This window comes from Phocoena sinus, chromosome 6 (assembly GCF_008692025.1).
Source record: "Phocoena sinus isolate mPhoSin1 chromosome 6, mPhoSin1.pri, whole genome shotgun sequence".
Lineage (NCBI taxonomy): Eukaryota > Metazoa > Chordata > Mammalia > Artiodactyla > Phocoenidae > Phocoena > Phocoena sinus.
The window spans coordinates 100,128,715-100,151,301 of record NC_045768.1 but is presented as its reverse complement, the minus strand read 5'-3'; the positions used below and the strand labels follow the sequence as shown (position 1 = coordinate 100,151,301).

Sequence of the window (22,587 nt, the reverse complement as noted above, 5' to 3'; positions counted from 1 at the left end):
TATAATGTGTTAATTTCTGCTGTACGGCAAAGTGATTCAGTTATACATATACATACATACTTAAAAGTAAGTATTTAAAATTGTCACAGTTTTTTTCTTATGACATCTAAATCTTTTTTTTTTTTTTTTTTTTTTTTTTTTTTTTTTTTGCGGTATGCAGGCCTCACTGTTGTGGCCTCTCCCGTTGCGGAGCACAGGCTCAGCGGCCATGGCTCACGGGCCCAGCCGCCCCGCGGCATGTGGGATCTCCCCGGACAGGGGCACGAACCCGTGTCCCCTGCATCAGCAGGCGGACTCTCAACCACTGCGCCACCAGGGAACCCCCATGACATCTAAATCTTATTCTTTTTCTCAAAGCCATGTAAGGGGGCTTGATTACATCTATTTAATATCTGGGTGTGGGGGGGAATGCCCTATGCCAGGCATGCAGGCCAACATAATGGAATGGAAAAACACATCCAGTCTTATACTTTATGTCACATGATACTAGCCACTTAATGTCACCGTAAGACACTTGTTAGGTCCAGTGTGTGGCCCATAATAGGTGTTTTCTAAGTATTTATTCTTGAATGAATATCTAATAGGTGTGTATGAAGATTCTGAATCAAGTAAGTGAGTTCTTTCTTCATTCTTCTGGGACTAATGAACTGTGCAGCTGTTGCTCCCTGTGTGGCAGTCATTAGGGCATTGAGTCTATGGAGCTATACAGGTAGCCCCATAGATCATAAAATCATTACGTTACTGAGAGTTGTAAGGAAGGAGCCTTGACCTACATACTAAAAGCAGAAGTATCAGAAGGTAAACATGAAAGACATCTCTTACAGAAATTCATTTTAGCTCTTTATGATGTTACTAAAAACAATACGTGGCATCTGAGACAGGGCCGGGGTTCCAAAACTAGGACAGACAAGGACTGAGAGAGAGGGAGCAGAGCAGTGTGAGGGTGGAAAGCCCCAAGCAGACAGTGTGGAGGTGAAGCCCTTGGGGTCTAGACCCACACTGCTGCAGACATCTCTGCCTCCCAGCTATTTCCTACAAGACTGTGCCCAACATGAGACTTCCAGGACACCCCGAGTCCCACAGTGTAAACTTCTATCCTTTAATTTCATTCTCTCACTTGTTGACTTTTTGCTAAATTATCTCCTCCTCCCTTCAAATAAACTGAAGGCTTACAGAAATGTTAAAAAAAATTCACTGCTCTCAAAGAACCTCATTTATGGTCATATGACCAGTTTACAGTCATCCATCTGATTGGCGAGGGTGATGCCAGAACCATTTGTTTCCTTTTACTTTATAATCCAGTCGTTCTACTATTGTAACAACATTCCAAAGAAAGTTCTGATTGGCTTTTTCACAGTGTGTGGGAAGGGACACAGATTATGCTTTATATAGAGGAAAAATGAACCTGCCCAGGTGACGTGCAAACCTGGCCCAGTTCTAGCTATATCTGCTATCAAAAAGGTCTTCAGTTCAAAGCAGGCACTTCTCACCTTCATGGCTCTAAAGTCCTTCTTCATCTTCTCAGGGATTCCAGTCATGAAGGAGAGCTCAGGCAGCAGCAGGATTTCGCCTTTTAGCAGCTTTGAGGAGAGAACAGAGGGAAAGCAAGGCAGTAAAAGAGAATCTTCTTCCCCTGACCAGTACAAGAGCTCCCAGGCCCAGAGCTGGTCTTGCAGGTGTATCAGGCACACTAAGGAACACAAAACCCCAGAGAAGAGGGCAGGAAACACTACAAGTGTTTTACCCTTTTCTCCCTCAAGTCACGATAGCCTGTTGTATTAGGTAAAGAGAAAAATATTCCAATTGTCAAAAGGAGAGAAAAAACTAGAAAAACTACAAGGTTTGTTCCACTTCAGCCTCCAGATAAGCTGACACAATACCTCCTATCAAGCTGGTGCCTCTGTCTCATCTTAACCTACTGATCTTCAGTCTCTACTCTGAAGACAGAGGAGTCAGGTACCAAGGCACTTTTCCCTGGCTCCCAGTTCTATTAAAATGCCTGTAACTTCCCTAACGGACCCAGTGTTTTCATCTTCTTTAGCACTAAACTCTCCTTATTCCTTAATCTAACTCGCTCTATGGATGTTTAGTTCCTCACTAAGGAGACTGCAAAAGCAACTCTGGCTAGAGGAGACAGACAAAACCCTACACAGCTTTCCCCAACCACACTGTAATCATAGCTCCACTGTAATCATAGGTCCCATGGCTCCCAGGGCTGATGGGTGGAGAACTTAGATGGAAGCATAGGCCTGACACCCTGAACTCCACCTCCAACTCACCATCCCTTGGTTATTCTGTCGCTCACTGGGCCTGTGGATCAGCAGTGGCTGGTCCTTTTCCTTTATTGTGATCCCATAGTTTTTGCTAGAGCCAAACAGAGGCAGGGGAAAAAGTCAGAAGCAGCATCACCACTCTTATGGCATCACAGTCAAAGTGTTCACCAGGACTGAGGTGTGTCACTGAAGTTCACGCATCAGAAACTCACCATAGCATACACATAACTGGAAAAAGCAGGCTCAAGTTAACACTGCAATTAAATAGAGGGGAAATAGGATAACAGTCCAGGAAAGATTTTGTTTAAAAACTGTATCAGGTTCAAGGACCTAGGTAACTAGAAAGGCAAAATGATAGTCAAATGATTAATGACTTGAATTTAATCTCTCCAAACAGACTTGTAACCAAAACAGCAAAGGAAACACAATTCGAAGCCCTGAGGTTAACTTACGAAATAACTTCCAAAAAGTACTGAAAGAAATAAAACTGTAAGGGTAGCAAATTCAGGTCAAATCCCACAAATGAGCTCATCAATCTGGGGTGCATGACCAATCCAATTATTTTTGAAGTGTCCTGCTGTGTGCCACTCCTCCTACAGAACAGGAGACTACGGCCCCAACCCGCAGGCCCAAGCGCAGCCTCTTCCCTCTACCTGTAGTATTCCAAGAATGTAATCTCCTTCCCATCAGACATCGTGAAGCTATCTTTTGGAGTCTTATTCCAATCCACATCATCAACACGATAGGTACGATTGTTGTATCGGGTTATGACAATACTGCCAACCAGAAGCTTAGTGCACTCGTCCTGGAAGTCTTCTTTGTGCTCTTGGTACATGGCATGCCTTTGGAAAGAGACAAAAGACCTTTGGATCATATGCAGTATACACAGAGCAGCATGAAAGGCACAGGGGATGCAAATAAGTACTTTAGAGTTACAGTTGCAACTATATAGCACCAAAAGTTTCCAGCTGTCTCTTTTAAGAGATAGGACCCTCATCTCTTTCCTTTTTAACATTACCCAAAAAAGTGAAAGGATAGGGCTTCCCTGGTGGCGCAGTGGTTGAGAGTCCGCCTGCCGATGCAGGGGACACGGGTTCGTGCCCCGGTCCGGGAAGATCCCACATGCCGCGGAGCGGCTGGGTCCGTGAGCCATGGCCGCTGAGCCTGCACGTCCAGAGCCTGTGCTCCGCAACGGGAGAGGCCACAACAGTGAGAGGCCCGTGTACCGCAAAAAAAAAAAAAAAGTGAAAGGATAAAAATGAAATTAAAAACAGCAACTATAAATTGACAAAATTCACTGCATTCCTTAAAATAAGGTACACTAATCATCAAAGTAATTTGTATCATTATTAGGAGATAGTCTACAGAAGAACAATAAAACATTCTTTAAACTATATTTGTCCTTTCTAGCTGAAGGAAGAAATTACAACTACCTATCAGAAGACATCACTGGTGAAGATGCTAAATATGAAGAGATGAAAAGACTCACCACAGACAAATGTACTCTCGAGCCAACCTCTATAACAGTGCCATGAACAAGGTAACAACAGAAACTCACAGAAAGCATGTCTGAGCATGCACAGGGAGTCGAGGAAAGTTTACAGAGGCAGGTGATACTTGAAGGAGCAACCTGCCAGGCAGAGATGCCACGGCTGCTGGTAAGTAACACTCTAGGCAGAAGCATAGGTATGCAGGGGACAATCAGGGATCTGGGACTGGGGCGAGCAAGGAGGTGAAAAAGGGTCAGAAGACGGTCAGTGTAGGCTGAAGACAGACAGGGACCAGATATGAATTCCTTTGTGGGTCAGAGCATGGACTCTTCTATGGGCCAGTGTCAACTATGGTACATTCCTCAGGAACACTGGTCCCTTGAGAGGTCCTGAGGGGGGTGAAAAAGGTTCTACAATCAAAAAAGTTGAGTCCATTCTGCATAATATAATCCCTTCTTAGAGGTTCACAACATACATTACCACATCAGGCTGATAAAAAAGAGAAACATATTTAGTTTCATTTACCTACAAATTTATTGAACCACAGACTCTTCCTTCCCTCTTCCCTCACTGAACACCTATTACCATTGTAGGCAATTAGTATCCTGCAGAACTTGCTGCGGTAAGTGATGAAAAACCATCAGAAACTTGAAACAGTTCAACACCGACTACAGACCCTGGAGCCAAAGCCTGGGTTCAAATCTTGGCTCTGCCACTTAGCAGCACGTGAGACCCTGAGCAAGTTACTTAACCTCCTTGTGCCTCAGTGTCCTTGTGTGAAAGTGCAGTCAGAAAAAACCACCTAACTCACAGTGTTGCTGAGAGAACTCCATGACTTTATACATATAAAGCACTTAGAACATAAAGTTGTTTTGAAATAAGGTTAGAGATTTTATCTCAGATAGTTTCATGAACTATTGCTTCCTATTTGCACAGTTTTAGTCATCAATACATTTTATGCTTGTCTAACTCACTATTGTCTATTAAATGCATGCAACATTGTAGAAAAATTAATTAAAAGTATTTTAAATCAAAACCTTCAACTATGTTAATGGTTCCATAATACTATTTCACTAAGTGGAGGGTACATTAATTCACTGGTTTTACTTTTTAAATAATAGTTCTACTGTTTCACTCTTAACAAATAATTCTGGATGAACATCTTTTATAAAGATTCTTCTATACTTAAAATTGCTTCTTTGAGACAGACTTCCCATAAGTGAAATCACTAGATTAAAAGGTTAGAACTGGACTTCCCTGGTGGCGCAGTGGTTAAGAATCCACACGGGTTCGAGCCCTGGTCTGGGAAGATCCCACACTACACGGAGCAACTAAGCCCATGCGTCACAACGACTGAGCCTGTGCTCTAGAGCCCACAAGCCACAAATACTGAGCCTGCGTGCCACAACTACTGAAGCCCGAGCACCTAGAGCCCGTGCTCCGCAACAAGAGAAGCCACTGCAATGAGAAGCCTGCGCACCGCAACGAAGAGTAGCCCCCACTCACCGCACCAGAGATAGTCCGCACACAGCAACAAAGACCCAACGTAGCCAAAAATAAATAAATAAATTAAAAAAAAAAAAATAAATATAAGATTAGAACTTTAAGATTCTTGTAATGAAAGCCTAATGGCATTAAAAATTATCTCTTTAAAAATTTTTCTTACTTTCAAATAATTATAAAATCAAAGGAAGTTGTAAAATTCGTACAGAGAACTTCATGTGTGGAATTGGCACTGGTTATATCATTAACTGGACTGTAGACCTTATTCCGTCTTCACCATTTCTTGCACACATTGACGTGTGTGTGTGTGTGTGTGTGTGTGTGTGTGTGTGTGTGGTTCTATGCAATTTTATCTCATTTATAGGTTTGTGTAGCTACCATCACAGTCACAGAACTGTTCCATATCATCATAAAGGGAACTATCTCGTGCTATCCCATCACGGTCACACTCCTTCCCCTTCCCTGTGCCCCAGAAGCCACAGATCTGTTGTCTACTATAGTTCTGTCATTTTGAGAATGCCATATAAATGGAACTTTATTATGCAACCTTTTGAGACTGACATTTTCCACTAAGCGTAATGCCCAAGGATCCATCCAGGTTGTTGTATCAATAGCGCATTTCTTTTTAATGCTGAGTAGTATTCCACTGTATGGAGGTACTAGAGTTTAACCATTAACCTGCTGAAGGCCATTTTGGTTGTTTCCACTTTTTTGCTATTACAAATAAAAGCTGCTATGAACATCTATCTGTGTATCAGTTTTTGTGTGAACTTAAATTTTCATTTTTCTGGGAAAGGTGCCCCAAGTGTGTGACTGTGGGGTCGTATGGTTAAGTGCATGCTTAGTTTTATAAGTATATGCTTAGCTTTATAAGAAACTGCCAAAAAATTCTCTGGCATAGCTGAACCATTTTACATTCCCACACACAAGTAAGTGAGGGACAGTTTCTCTACATCCTTACCAGCATTTGGTATTTTCACTAGTTTTTATTTTAGTTACTCTAATAGATGTATACTGGTATCTCACTGTAGTTATAATTTGCATTTCCCTAATGGCTAATGATGTTGAACACCTTTCCATGTACCTATTTACCTTACAAATCAGCTCTTTGGTAAAATGTCAGTTCATATCTTTTGCCCAATTTTTAATGGATCATTGTTTTTCTTTAATCTTTACTATGGTTTTGCTTTAAAAGTGTTACATGTTGCTTATAAAATAAAAGTGTTACTATAAAAAAACAGAAATTGAACATGGTTTGTAATCCATTCGTGAGAGACCCACTTTCCCTCAGCTTTTCTTAAATTTGTGAATACTAATAATTTCCCCCCCGAAGTGTATAATCATATCAGATACAGTATTTTGCAACTTGATTTTTAACTTAATATAGTTTAGATAGTCTTCCATGTAAATACAAATACATAAGGTTCTTAAAACAAAGGACTACTTTTAAACAAATTGCTTTAGATCTCAAAGAACTGACATTTGCCAGTTTTGGTTTGATTTATGAAGAGAATCTGGTACAGGAAGAACCTATGGATAGACCAATATAATAATGATCATAAGAAATTTAAAACTTAGGTGTAATAATGACATTATGGTTATGTTTTAAAGAGAGAGTCGATTTAGGAGATAAATGCTGAAATATCTGTGAAAGAAATAAGATGTCCAGGACTTGCTTCAAAATAATTAAGTTTAGGGCTTCCCTGGTGGCGCAGTGGTTGAGAGTCCGCCTGCCGATGCAGGGGACACGGGTTCGTGCCCCGGTCTGGGAGGATCCCACATGCCGCGGAGCGGCTGGGCCCGTGAGCCATGGCCGCTGAGCCTGCGCGTCCGGAGCCTGTCCTCCGCAACGGGAGAGGCCACAACAGTGAGAGGCCCGCGTAACGCATAAAAAAAAAAAAAAAAAAAAAAAAAAAATAATTAAGTTTAGTGGGAAAAAGTGGTAGAAGATCACATGAAACAGGCTGCTCATGAATTAATAATTATTGAATGTATAAAATAGGAATGAGGGGATTTATTATCCTATTCTCTCTATTTCTGAAAATGTTTAAAATTTTTCATAACTAAAGTCTTTTTTTTTTTTTTTTTTTTTTTGGTATACGCGGGCCTCTCACTGTTGTGGCCTCTCCCGTTGCGGAGCACTGGCTCCGGACGCACAGGCTCAGCGGCCATGGCTCACGGGCCCAGCTGCTCCATGGCATGTGGGATCTTCCCGGACCGGGGCACGAACCCGTGTCCCCTGCATTGGCAGGCAGACTCTCAACCACTGCGCCACCAGTGAAGCCCTAAAGTCTTTTAAACATAAAAAATATGAAGCAAAAAGAAACAAAAACAAAAAAATAAATTAAAAATATATAATAATAATTAAAACATAAATACAAACACTGGAAAGAGGGAAAAATAAACTCAACACTAAGTTTTCTAATTCTAGAAAAGAAAAAAGCATCTATAAAATAAAAAATATTTTAACAGTAATTCTTATTTTTAATGATATTAAAAAGACTACTGAATTTATGAAAGGACAATAATTTGAAAGCAGCAGAGATTGCTTTAATGAAAAATAAAGCGGGGCTTCCCTGGTGGTGCAGTGGTTAAGAAACCACCTGCCAATGCAGGGGACCCGGGTTCGAGTCCTGGTCCAGGAAGATCCCACATGCCACGGAGCAACTAAGCCCGTGCGCCACAACTACTGAGCCTGTATGCCACAACTACTGAAGCCCGCATGCCTAGAGCTTGTGCTCCACAACAAGAGAAGCCACCACAATGAAAAGCCTGTGCACTGCAACGAAGAGTAGTCCCTGCTCGACGCAACTAGAGAAAGCCCACACACAGCAACGAAGACCCAACGCAGCCAAAATAAATAAATAAATTTATAAAAGAATAAAGCAAGAGTGCCAACCATTAGAAATTTTAGCATAGGTAACAGAGGCAGCAAATCGTGACCTAGAAAATCAAATTTATGAATTAAAAATTGGTCTTAAGAAGTTGTTTTAAGCAACCTAAATGTCCATCAACAGATAAATGGATAAAGAAGATGTGGTACATATACACAATGGAATATTACTCAGCCATTAAAAAGAATGAAATAATGCCATTTATAGCAACATGTATGGACCTGAAGATTATCATACTTAAGTGAAGTCTGACAGAAAGACAAATGTAAGATACTGCTTATATGTAGAATCTAAAAACAACTGATACAAATGAACTGATTTACAAAACAGAATCAGACTCACAGACTTAGAGAACAAATTTATGGCTACCAGGGTGGAGGGTTGTGAGGAAGGAACAGATTGGGAGTTTGGGATTGACATGTACACCCTGCTATATTTAAAATAAAATGCCTTTCCATGAAAAAAGAAAGAAATTGTTTTAGCACTCTGAGGAAATAAAGAGATGAGTATGATAAAATGAAGGATATCCAGACACAGAAGACAAGTCCAAGGGATAAAAGATAAATACAAAATAATTTACAGAAGGGAAACGAAGAAAAATTTTTAAAAGCTGAAGAAAGAGTTGGGTCCAGTTGAAAGAGCTCAAAAAATGGCTGGCAAATTAATGTAAAGGAACCTGAATCTGAAGGTTCTGAAAAAATTTACATTTCAAATATAAAAAGGGGTAATAAGTAAGGGGTTTCTTTTGTGGGTTGTGATGAAAATGTTCTAGAATAAGATAGTAACCTTATTTAGCTTTCACCATTTTTTACATACAGTGATTTGTGTATATACTAAAAACCAGTGAATTTTAAAGGTGACTAATTTTATGGCATGTTAATTATACCTCAATAACAAAAAATGAAATTAAAAAAGGACCTCTCATTACAGCAGTATGAAGACGTCAGCAATTCCTTTCTATAAAAATCAAGTATAAAACTAGACAAAATTGTCAAAAACAACCATTTTAACACACTGGAAATCAACCAAAGGCAGACAACAAATTGAGAAGCATTTTTTTATTTTAAACAACACCTTAAGTTTCTGGTAAGAACAGCAGGAATTTGTGACCTTTCCTGGGACAGTCCCCATGCTTTCTATCCCACCCTTTCAGTCACCGAGAAAGGGTAGTTTTACCTGCCAGAGTGGGAAAATACAACCTGAGGATGGAGTGGAAATGGATGGCAAGCCAGCTACCTATGGTAATGGGTAAAACCAAAGTTTTGCTAGTCCAAGGTTGTACCCCAAGTACAAGGAGCAGAGTAGCTAGAAATTTAACAAATAGATCCTGGAAATCAGAGGGCAACAGAAAGGTTTAAGATAAGTTCACCACACATCTTTGGCTGACTAGGAAACTTACATATGCTCAGGAGAAAGCCAGGAGAGACTTGCTAAAAGTGAAAGCCAAGACACATGTGAGAACTACCCATAACTTTGACTGAGTTTTTCAACCCACACACAGACTCATCAGCAGAGAATGAAAGCCTTATGGGTTCAACCTATAAGGTACAACCTCTACTCAAATTATTGCCTGAGCCTCTAAACTATACAAAGGTGTGATCCCAAGGAAGCTAGGCTAAAATATCAAAATAAGAATAGAAAAATTGAGCAGAAACATCAGCAGCAGCACTCCACAGAGGATACAGAGTCCACAGTTTAAGTAGGAACAAGTCATAATTTTTCAAAACTCAGAAAAATAAAACAGGATCCAGATTTGCTACAATATGTTATCTGAAATGTTTACTTTTCAATTACAAATTATTAAATGTGCAAAGAAACAGGAAGGCATGGTCAATAATCATGAAAAAAAGCAGTCAACAGAAACTTATTCAAGAGGGCTTACATGTTGGACTTTGCACACAAAGAATTCAAAGCAGCTATTATAAGCATCTTCAAATAACTAAAGGAAAATATGATGACAAATTGCCAAATAGGGCACATCTCGATAGAGAAATAGAAACTGAAAAAAAAAAGCAGGAGAAGGAGGAGGGGAAGGAGGGGGGAGAAAGGGGAGAAGGAGGAGGGGGAGAGGCAGGGGGCAGGGAAGAAGAAACTGTAAAGTTGGAAAATACAATCAAAATGAAAAATTGGGGCTTCCCTGGTGGCGCAGTGGTTGAGAGTCCACCTGCCAATGCAGGGGACACGGGTTCATGCCCCAGTCTGGGAAGATCCCACATGCCGCAGAGCGGCTGGGCCCGTAAGCCATGGCCACTGAGCCTGCGCGTCCAGAGCCTGTGCTCCGCAACGGGAGAGGCCACAACAGTGAGAGGCCCGCATACCGCAAAACAAAAACAAACAAAAAAACAACAACAAAAAAGAAAAATTGATAAGATGAACTCACCAGCAGATTTGAAATGGCAGAAAAAAATAGCCAACAACATAAAGATAGATCAATAGAAAGTACTCAATGCAAAGAAGAGAAAGATATTAAAGACAAATGACACAAAATCCTATGAGACAATATAAAGAGTGCCAACATAAATATACTGAGAGTCCCAGAAGGTGGATAAGAGAGGAAAGAAAAATATTAAAAGAAACAGTGGCCTAAAACTTCCCAAATTTGATTAAAGAAATTACTTGTAAATCCATAATCTCAATGAATCTTAAGTATGATAAACACAATGAGAACCACACCTAGACACATCATGGACCAAAATCCAAAGCCAAAGAGAAAAATATTGATAGCAGCAAGAGAAAAATGACGCATCATATACAGGGGAACAACAATATGGTTAAAAACCTACTTCTCGGGTTTCCCTGGTGGCGCGGTGGTTAAGAATCCACCTGCCTACGTAGGGGACACGGGCTCGAGCCCTGGTCCAGGAATACCCCACATGCCGTGGAGCAACTAAACCCATGCGCCACAACTACTGAGCCTGAGCTATAGAGTCTGCGAGCCACAACTACTGAGCCCAGCCCACGTGCCACAACTACTGAAGCCTGCGCCCCTAGAGCCCATGCTCCGCAGCAAGAGAAGCCACTGCAATGAGAGGCCCCGCACAGCAACGAAGACCCAACACACCCAAAAATAAACAAATAAATAAATAAATAAACAAACAGATAAACCTACTTCTCATCTGAAACAATGGAGGCCAGAAGGCAGTGTAATGACATGCTCAAAGGGCAGAAAAGGCAGGAAAAAAAAAATGTCTAACAGAAAAATCTGTATCCGTTTTTTTTTTTTTTTTTGACCACGCTTTGTGGCTTACGGGATTTTAGTTCCCTGACTAGGGATCGAACCTGGGCCCTCAGCAGTGAGAGCATGGAGTCCTAACCACTGGACCTCCAGGGAATTCCCGAAATTGTTTTTCAAAGATGAAAATGAAGAAGGCAGTCACAAAGGACCATATACTGTATGATTCCTACATGAAATGTCCAGAACAGGTAAATCTATAGATATAGAAAATAGGTTAGTGGTTGCCTAGAACTGGGGAGGGAAATTTGATAGGGAGTAGGGGTGGGTAATGGCTAAGGGGTGTAGGGTTTCTTCTGGGGGTAATGGAAATATTCTAAAATTGACTGTAGTGATGGATGCATAATGAATATACTAAAAGCCATTAATGGTATCGTTTAAATGAATGAACTGTATGGTATATAGCTCCATCTCAATAAAGCTGTTTAAAAAAAATGAAGGCGACATAAAATCATTCCCAGGTAAACAAAAACTAAGAGAACATATTGCTGGAAGGCCTGCTCTACAGGAAATACTAAAGGAAGTCCCTCAGGCTAAAAGAAAGCAATACCAGATGGCAACCTGGATCCACAGGAAGGAAGAATACTGGAAATGATATATATGTAAGTAAATATAAAAAGACTATATATGAATATATTTTTTCTTCATTTCTTAAAAAAATCATAAGATTGTTTATATTGATTGTTTAAAGCAATAACTAAAATACTGTACTGTTGGGTTTATAACATATATACTGTGTGTGTGTGTGTGTGTGTGTATGCATAAAGAGGGGAGAAATATGGAACTATATTGGAGCAAAATTTCTATGTTTTACTAGAATTGTGTATTAATGTAAAATAGAATATGATACGTGTAAGATACTTACTGAAGTCCTTAGAACAAACACACACACAATCAACAGAGGAATTTAAACGGTACACTAAAAAATATTTAACACAGAAGAAGGCAATAAAGAAGGAATGAAGGGGAAAAAAGACAGGAGACATACAGAAAACAAATAGCAAATGACAGACATACAGCCAACAATGTAAATACTAATGTTTAATATAAAGGTATTAAACAGGGCTTTCCTGGTGGCACAGTGGTTAAGAATCCGCCTGCCAATGCAGTGGACACGGGTAAGAACCCTGGCCCAGGAAAATCCAACATGCCACGGAACAACTAAGCCCGTGCGCCACAACTACTGAGCCTGCACTCTAGAGCTCATGAGCCACAACTACTGAGCCTGCGTGCCACAACTGCTGAAGCCCACGCACCTAGAGCCCATGCTCCACAACAAGAGAAGCCACCGCAATGAGAAACCCACACACCACATCGAAGAGTAGCCCCTGCTCGCCACAACTAGAGAGATCCCATGCGCAGCAACCAAGACCCAAGGCAGTCATAGATAAATGGATAAATAAATAAATAAATTTTTTAAAAAGTATTAAATAGGGCTTCCCTGGTGGCGCAGTGGTTGAGAGTCCGCCTGCTGATGCAGGGGACACAGGTTCGTGCCCCGGTCCGGGAAGATCCCACATGCTGTGGAGCGGCTGGGCCCGTGAGCCACGGCCGCTGAGCCTGCGCGTCCGGAGCCTGTACTCCACAACGGGAGAGACCACAACAGTGAGAGGCCCGCGTACCGCAAAACAAACAAACAAAAAGTATTAAATAGGCCAATCCAAAAGCAGAGATTGTCAGACTGGATGAAAAGCCCAAAATCCAGATATATGCTGTCTACAAGATACACATTTTATATTCAAAGACATAAACAGGTTGAAAATAGAAGAACAGAAAATATATACCAAACAGTAACCATAAAAAAGCTAGATTGGCTACATTAATGTCAGACAAAATAGACTTCAAGACAAAATCATTACTAGAGACGAAGAGGCACATTTCACAATGATAAAGGGCTTAACACATCAGTAAGATATAGCAATTATAAATATATGTACTTATGTAAATATAGATGTGTGTGTATCCAAAGGAAAATATCTGAAGGAAAAACTGACAATTTAAAGAAGAATTAAACAACTTGACAAGATTTCAATATTCCTCTCTTAGTAACTGATACCATAAGTAGAAAATCAGGAAAGTTATGGAAGACTTGAACAACACTATTAAACCAACTGACCCTAACTGACATATATAAAAAAGTCGACCCCAAAACAGCAGAACGCATATCCTTTTCAACAACAAATGGAACTTTCTCTAGCACAGATTCTATACTAGGCCATAAAACAAGTTTCAGTAAAATTAAAATACCTGAAATAATACAAAATACGTTCTCCAAATACATCAGAATAAGACTAGAAACCAAACACAGAGAGAAAAGGAAACATCCAAATATCAAGAAATTAAACTTCACCCTCTAAATAATTCAAAGAAGGCAGCACAAGAGAAATTAGGAAATATCTCAAACTAAAAGAAAACAAAAAAAAACATATATCAAAAAATCATGAGTTATAGCTAATGCAGTGGTCAGAGGGAAGTTTATAGCTTTAAATTATATGAGAAAGAAAGACAGAAATAAACCTACATGTTTATGATAAAGGTGTCATAGGTAAATCATAAGAAAGGAAAGTCTTTTTTAAGAAACAGTGTTATGATAATTGGGTATTTATATGCAACAAAATGAACTTAGACCACTACCTCAAACTGTCCACAAAAGTTAACTCAAAATGGATCACAGACCTAAATGTAACAGCTAAACAATATGCCTCCTAAAACAAAACACAGAAAATCTTTATGACCTTGAGTTAGGCAACAATTTATTAGATATGACACCAAAAACACAATCCATGAAAGAAAAAACTAATAATAGACTTCATCAAAATAAAAATGTTCTATCCTTAAAAGACATCATTAATAAAAATGAAAAGACAAGCCACAGACTGAGAGAAAAGTTTTGCAAATAATGTATCTTGATAAAGGGATTATATTTCTCACATATAAGAATTCTTACACAAAAGATAACACCAAAAAAAATAGGTGAAAATTTTGAACAGACATTTCATCAAAGTAGGTAAATGAAAGGCAAATAAGCACAGGAAAAGATGCTCAACATCGTTAGTCATTAGGGAAATACAAATTAAAATCACAATATTCTGTAATAACCTAAATGGGAAAAGAATTTGAAAAAGAATAAATACATGTATAAGTATAACTGAATCACTTTGCTGTACACCTGAAATTAACACAACATTGTTAATCAACTGTACTCCAATATAAAATAAAAAATTTTTAAAAACCTTTAGAAAGCATTAAAATCAAACACAGGATCTTAAATGTTCTCACCGCAAAAAGAAATAAAATAAAACAAAATAAAACCACAACAGGATACCACTATATACTGATCAGATTTTCTAATATTAAAAAGACTGAATATATCAAGTGTTGGTGAGAATGTAGAACAAACTGAAATCTCATACACTGCTGGTGGGAATGTAAAATGGTACAGCTACTTTGGAACACAGTTTCTGAGAAAGTTAAATGTACACCTATCACATGACCCACCATTCCACTTTCCAGGTATTAACTAAGAGAAATAAAAGTATGTGTCCACAGAAAGACTTGTGCCCTAATATTTACAGCAACTTTATGTGTAATAGCCAACAAGTGGAAACAACAGGTGAGTAGATTTTAAAAACTATAGTATATTCACATAAAAGAATACTACTCAGAAATAAAAAAGGAACAAACTTTTGATACCTACAACTACAACTAAGTACATACTGGGGTTTTCTTGGCAGTCCAGTCGTTAGGACTCTGTGCTGTCACTGCCAAGGGCCTGGGTTCAATTCCTGGTCAGGGAACTAAGATCCCACAAGCCACGTGGCATGGCAAAAAAAAAAAAAGTATGTACTGTATGATTCCACTTATATAAAATTCTAGAAAATGCAAACTAATCTCTAGTGTCAGAGAGAAGATCAGCGTTTGCTGCCCACAGGGCAGAAGAAAAGTAAATGTGAGAAGAGGTTTCAAAGGAACATGAGTAAATTTTGAGAGGACAATGGATATGTTCATTTTCTACATTATGATGTGTCATAGATACAAAAATATGTCAAAACTCATCAAAGTGTACACTTTAAATGTGTGCAGTTTATTGTGTGTCAATTGTGCCTTAACAAATATGAAAAAAAGAAATAATAGAATAAAGGAGCCAGAACTAGACTGAAATACATATTAGGATTGAGTACACAGTAATTACTTGTGGCATTTCAAATTAGTGAGAAAAAAAGGATCATTAAAAAATGGAGGGCTTCCCTGGTGGCGCAGTGGTTGAGAGTCCGCCTGCCGATGCAGGGGATGCGGGTTCATGCCCCGGTCTAGGAAGATCCCACATGCCATGGAGTGGCTGGGCCCATGAGCCATGGCCACTGAGCCTGCGCATCCAGAGCCTGTGCTCCTCAATGGGAGACGCCACAACAGTGAGAGGCCTGCGTACGGAAAAAAAAAAAAAAAAAAATGGATAGAGACAAATGAAAATGAAAACGTAACTTTACAAAATGTATGGGACGCAGCAAATGCAGTTCTAAGATCGAGGTTCATAGTGATACAGGTCTTCCTCAAGAAACAAGAAAAATCTCAAATAAAAAACCTAACCTACCACCTAAAAGGATTAGAAAAAGAAGAAGAAACAAAGCCCAAAGTCAGCAGAAGGAAGAAAATAATAAAGATCTGAGAGGAAATAAATAAAATAGAGTACTAGAGTCTGTCATACAGAGTGAAGTAAGTCAGAAAGAAAAAGACAAATACCGTATGCTAACACATATATATGGAATTTAAGGGAAAAAAATGTCATGAAGAACCTAGGGGTAAGATAGGAATAAAGACGCAGACCTACTGGAGAACGGACTTGAGGGTATGGGGAGGGGGAGGGGTGAGTTTTGACAGGGCGAGAGAGAGTCATGGACATATACACACTAACAAACGTAGTAAGGTAGATAGCTGGGGGGAAGCAGCCGCAAGGCACAGGGATATTAGCTCGGTGCTTTGTGACAGCCTGGAAGGGTGGGATGGGGAGAGTGGGAGGGAGGGAGACGCAAGATGGAAGACATATGGGAACATATGTATATGTATAGCTGATTCACTTTGTTATAAAGCAGAAACTAACACACCATTGTAAAGCAATTATACCCCAATAAAGATGTTAAAAAAAAATAAAAAAAATAAAAAAAAAATAAAATAAAATAGAGTTAAAGGAACAACAGGGGGACTTCCCTGGTGGCACAGTGGATAAGAATCTGCTTGCCAACGCAGGGGACACAGGTTCGATCCCTGGTCCAGGAAGACCCCACATGCCACGGAGTAACTAAGCCCGTACGCCACAACTACTGAGCCTGCGCTCCAGAGCCCACGAGCCACAACTACCTAGCCTGTGTGCCACAACTACTGAAGCCCGCGTGCCTAGAGCCCATGTTCCACAAGAAAAGCCACTGCAAGAAGAAGCCTGCACACTGCCATGAAGAGTAGTCCCCACTCGCCACAACTAGAGAAAGCCTGCGTACAGCAACGAAGACCCAATGCAGCCAAAAATTAATAAACAAATAAATTTATATATATAAAAAATAAGAAACAGACAATTTAAACAGACTGATCACTAGAAGTGAAATTGAATCTGTAATTTTTAAAAACTCCCTGCAAACAAAAGTCCAGGACCAGACTGCTTCACTGGGGAATTCTTTCCAACTTATAAAGAACTTATACCTATCATTCTCAAGCTACTCCAAAAAACTGAAGAGGAGGGAACACTCCCATAATCATTCTATGAGGCAACCATTACCCTGATACCAAAACCAGACAAAGACACTACAAAAAAAGAAAATTACAGGCCAATACCTTCGATGAATATACATGCAAAAATCCTCAACAAAATATTAGCAAACCAAATCCAACAATACATAAAAAGGTTCATACACTATGACCAAGCTGGATTCATTCCAGGGACAGAAGGATGGTTCAATATATGCAAATGAATCAATGGGATACACCACATTAACAAAAAGAAAGCCAAAAACCACATGATCATCTCAATAGACACAGAAAAAGTATTTGAAAAAAATTCAACATCCATTCATGATAAAACTGCTCATCAAAGTGGTACAGAGGGAACATATCTCAACATAATCAAGTTCATTTACAACAAACCCACAGCCAACATAATACTCAATGGTATTGAGCTGAAAGCCTTTCCACTAAATTCAGGAACAAGACAAGGGTGCCCACTCTCACTGCTTACATTCAACATAGTATCGCAAGTCCTAGCCACAGCAATCAGACAAGAAAAAGAAATAAAAGGTATCCAAGTTGGAATGGAAGAAGTAAAACTGTCTCTACCTGCAGATGATATGATACTCCATTTTCAGAATGCTAAAGTCTCCACACAAAAACTATCAGAACTAATATATGAAGTGAGCGAGGTAGCAGGGTGTAAGATCAATACACAGACATCTGTTGCATTACATATACTAATAATGAAATATCAGAAGCAGAAACTAAAAAAACAATCTCTTTTAAAATTACATCAAACAAAAGGTAAAATGCCTAGGAATAAACTTAACCAAGGAGGTGAAAGACCTACACTCTGAAAACTATAAAATAATGATAAAGGAAATTAAAGATGATTCAAAGAAAATGGAAAGCTATCCCATGCTCTTGGACTAGAAGAATTAATATTGTTAAAGTGGCCATACTACTCAAAGCAACCTACAGATTTAATGCAATTCCTATCAAAATACACAGAATATTTTTCACAGAACTAGAACAAATAATCCTAAAATTTATATGGAACCACAAAAGATCCCAAACTGCCAAAGCAATCTTGAGAAAAAAGAACAAGCTGGGGTATCACCCTCCCAGACATGAAACTATACTACAAAGCTACAGTAATCAAAACACAGTGACACTGGCACAAAAACAGACTGTAGACCAATAAACATAGATCAACAGATAAGAGAGCCAAGAAATAACCCCATGCAGCTAGAGTCAATTAATCTATGACAAAGGAAGCAAGAATATACAATGGAGAAAAGACAGTCTCTTCAACAATGGTGTTGGGGAAAACTGGACTACATGGAAAACAATGAAATTAGACTTTCTCACACCATATACAAAAAAAAAACTGAAAATGGTTTAAAGATCTAAATGTAAGACATGACACCATAAAACTCCTAGAAGAGAACACAGGTGAAACTCTTGACATAAATTGTAGCAATATTTTCTTAGATTAGTCTCCCAAGGCAAAAAAAATAAATAAATAAAAGCAAAAATAAAGAAATGGGACCTAATCAAACCTAAAAGCTTTTGCACAGCAAAGGAAACCATCAACACTACAGACAACCTACAGAATGCGAGAAAACATATGCAAACAATGCTACTGCCAAGTGATTAATTTCCAATATACAAACAGCTCAATATGAAAAAAATAAACAATCTTATCAAAAAATGGGCAGAAGAGCTAAACAGACATTTCTCCGAAGAAGACATACAGATGGCCAACAGACACATGAAAAGATGCTCAAAATCGTTAATTATCAGAGAAATGCAAATCAAAACTACAATGAGGTATCACCTCACTCTGGTCAGAATGGCCATTATCAAAAAGTCTATAAATAATAAATGCTGGAGAGTGTGGAGAAAAACGCACCCTCTTCTACACTGTTGGTGGGAATGTAAATTGGTTCAGCCACTATGGAGAACACTATGGAGGTTCCTTAAAAAACTAGAAATGGAACTACCATATAATCCAGCAATTCCAATCCTAGGTATATATCCAGAAAAAAACAAACACTCTAATTTGAAAAGATACATGTACCCCAATGTTCATAGCGGCACTATTTACAATAGCCAAGACATGGAAACAACTCAAATTCCCATCAACAGATGATTGGTTTAAGAAGATGTAGTATATATACACAATGGAAAAATCCTCAGCCATAAAAAAGAATGAAATATTGCCATCTGCAGCGATAAGGGATGTACCTAGAGAATATTACACTTAGTGAAGTAAGTCAGGCAGAGAAACATAAATCACTTGTATATGGAATCTAAAAAAATATACAAATGAATCTATATACAAAACAGAAACAGACTCACAGACATAGAAAACAAACTTTTGGGTACCAAAGGGGAGAGAGAGGGGGAGAGGAACAAATTAGGAGTATGAGGTTAACAGATACAAACTACTGTACATAAAATAGATAAGCAACAAGAATTTACTGTATAGCACAGGGAATTATACCTAGTATCTTGTAATAACTTATAATGGACTATAATCTGTGAAAAAGAAGAATCACTATGCTATACACCTGAAACTAACACAATACTGTAAATTAACTATACTTCAATTTTAAAAAAAGAAAAGAAAAAAACAGAATAATTTCCTACTCATTTAAAAATTAAAATTCTCTATGAATTTAAAATTAATATGTAGATGCTGCCCTGGTAGCACAGTGGTTAAAATCCACCTGCCAATGCAGGGGACATGGGTTCGAGCCCTGGTCCAGGAAGATCCCACATGCCATGGAGCAACTAACTACTGAGCCTGCGCTCTAGAGCCCATGCTCCACAACAAGAGAAGCCACCACAATGAGAAGCCCACGCACCGCAACAAGGAGTAGCCCCCACCCGCTGCAACTAGAGAAAGCCCACAGGCGGCAACGAAGACCCAACACAATCAAAAATAAATAAATAAAATAAATTTTAAAAATATTTTTAAAAATTAATATGTAAAAAATTAAACAATAAAACTGGATGAAAACATAGATATTCATACACTCTTGGGAATAAAAAAAAATCCCCACAAACTTCAGAAAAGATGGATTGTTCTGTAGTAATGGTAACAAGTAGTCATAAGAACCAATTTTAAACCTGCTTAATTAATCTACATCAACTCACCTCGAAAGCACACTTTTGCAAGCCAACTCAACCAGTGCCATCCCCTTGTTTCTGGAAACGAGGGAATGATAATCCAATAAGCATCCCACCAAGCGCTAATCAATCAATAGCCTCACCTGAGCAACAATGCTTTTACAGATGATGCTGACCTTACTTGGCCCGTTGTAAGTCTGCAGTCCTGAACTACACACTTCTCAAATACAGTACTCTATATAAGATCAACAGTCTCTTACTGTAGTAAGCAGTAAATCAGCTTTCTCTAAGAGGTCTCATCATCCTTTGATAATTCTGGAGGTCTCAGCAAGATAACTGTGAAAACTCTTCCCAGGCAACACTCCAGGGAGTCTCAAACCAACAGTTGCACTCATTGGGCCCCTTATGCTTAATTCCACTGTCCTTCAGATCTGCTGCCAAGTTAGTCAATCCCAACAACCATCTGACGTCTAACTAGTTTCATTAGGCTCTAGTTGCTTTAATAATATTGACCTTTCAGTTTAGAAGTGCATTATCTGGTATATAATTAGACCTAGCTCTTTGTACAAGGTTTTTAGGCTTTCTGTTTTGAAGATATACTATTTGAAAATATTTTTGCTATTAAACTGATTATTCTTCATTTGCTTATTTTGCTGTTGCTATTACTTGTCAATATGCATAAAGTCTTCTTTCATTTGTTTTTGTTTTGTCCTCGATTTCCTTGTCTCTGTTAAATGTACGAGGGAGTGTTCTATAAGGAATGGATAGAAGCATAGCCAGGTAAGTCTTGAAAACAAGCCAACCTACTCCTGAGACATTATGGTTGGAGGTCCATTAGATCAGCAACCAATTTGTAAAAAAGCAAATTTCTCAAATGTCATGAAGGCATTCCTTGTCAATTTGTGAAAGAAGGTGACTGTTTATTTAGTTCAAATTCCAGGGTCAATGATAGTTGGGTCACTGATCTCATGGCCCCTTCCTATCTGTGGTTGGAACCTGAGATACGGTTCACAAACACACATCCTTAGACAACCTTAGTGCTTCTTTCTCTTGTTTGTCATGGGTTTGCTAATGTCAAAGTCTCAACATCTCCCTGTTTCTGATATAAAGACACACTACAATCCTAACTCTTGCACTTTCCTTGGTAAATAGAAAAAAAATTTTTTTTGAGTTAAAGTTAAAATGCCCAAAGTGCACATGTGACATTCTCCAGTATAGATCACATGCTAAATTATAAAACAAACCTCAATAAAAGGATAGAAATATACAAAGTAAGTCCTCTGACAACCACAGAATGAAATTAGAAATAAATAACAGGAAGAAATTTGGGAAGTACACAAGTATGTGGAAATTAAACAACATATTACCCTAGATAATCAATGGGTCAAACAAGACATTACAAGGGAAATTTAAAAATACTTTGAGTTAGATGAAAATGAAAATACAACATAATCAAACTTATGGTATACATCTAAAGCAATACTTACAGGAGAATTTATAGCTGTAAATTCCTACATTAAAAAGAAAAAATACCTCAAATAAATAACCAAAACTTCTACCTTGAGACACTGGAAAAAGAAGAGCAAACTAAACCTGAAACAAGCAGAAGATGAGATGACAGGGGTCTGGGAGCCCATGAGTAGCTTCAGGATTGGGGATGGTCCCCAGAAAGACTAAGGCATAACCTAGTCTTTCAGCCCCATAACTGAGAACTTTCAGCCCCACCCCTCAATTTCTGGGGAGGGGAGAGGGGGCTGCAGATTGAACTTGGTCACCAAAGACCAATGATCTAACCAATAATGCCTACATAACAGAACCTCCATAAAAACCTCTAACTCATGGGTTTGGGGGAGCTTCCTGATTGCTCAATTCATGGAAGTGCTGGGAGGGTGGGTGTGCCTGGAGAGAGCATGGAAGCCCCCGACCCCCTATTCTCCTCCACTGCTCCAAGCATTTCTTCCATTTGGCTCTTCCTGAGTTTGCACCCTTTATAATGAACCAGTAATAGTAAGTTTTAAAACATCTAAAAATAAAGCAAGCAGAAGGAAGGAAATAATCAATATGGGTGGAAAGTAATAAAACAGGGACATCAACAAAACCAAACGCTGGTGTTTTTAAGAGAACAACAACACTGACAAACCTTTAGCTAGACCACCTGTGGAAAAAAGGAGACCCAGATTGCTAAAATCAGGAATGAAAGAGGGGACATCACTACTGGCCTCACAGAAATAAGAAGGATTATAAGGGAATACTTTGAACAGCAGTAATGCCAACAAATTAGATCCCTTTAAATGAAATGGATAAATTCCTAGAAAGTCATAAACTACCAAAACTGACCCAAG

The 22,587-nt window shown here is 38.9% G+C and overlaps 1 protein-coding gene across 2 annotated transcripts in view; it reads right to left on the bottom strand.

The window, feature by feature from the left end:
- Window positions 1–22,587, bottom strand: part of PIWIL2 (piwi like RNA-mediated gene silencing 2) — an 89,450-nt gene that overhangs the window by 37,897 nt on the left and 28,966 nt on the right. For both annotated transcript variants that reach the window (XM_032635400.1, XM_032635401.1), the window contains exons 10-12: window positions 2,927–3,115; window positions 2,280–2,364; window positions 1,491–1,580 (exon numbers count right to left, since the gene is read on the bottom strand). In XM_032635400.1, the coding sequence (XP_032491291.1) occupies window positions 1,491–1,580; window positions 2,280–2,364; window positions 2,927–3,115 (364 nt within the window). The remainder of the gene's footprint in view (window positions 1–1,490; window positions 1,581–2,279; window positions 2,365–2,926; window positions 3,116–22,587) is intronic.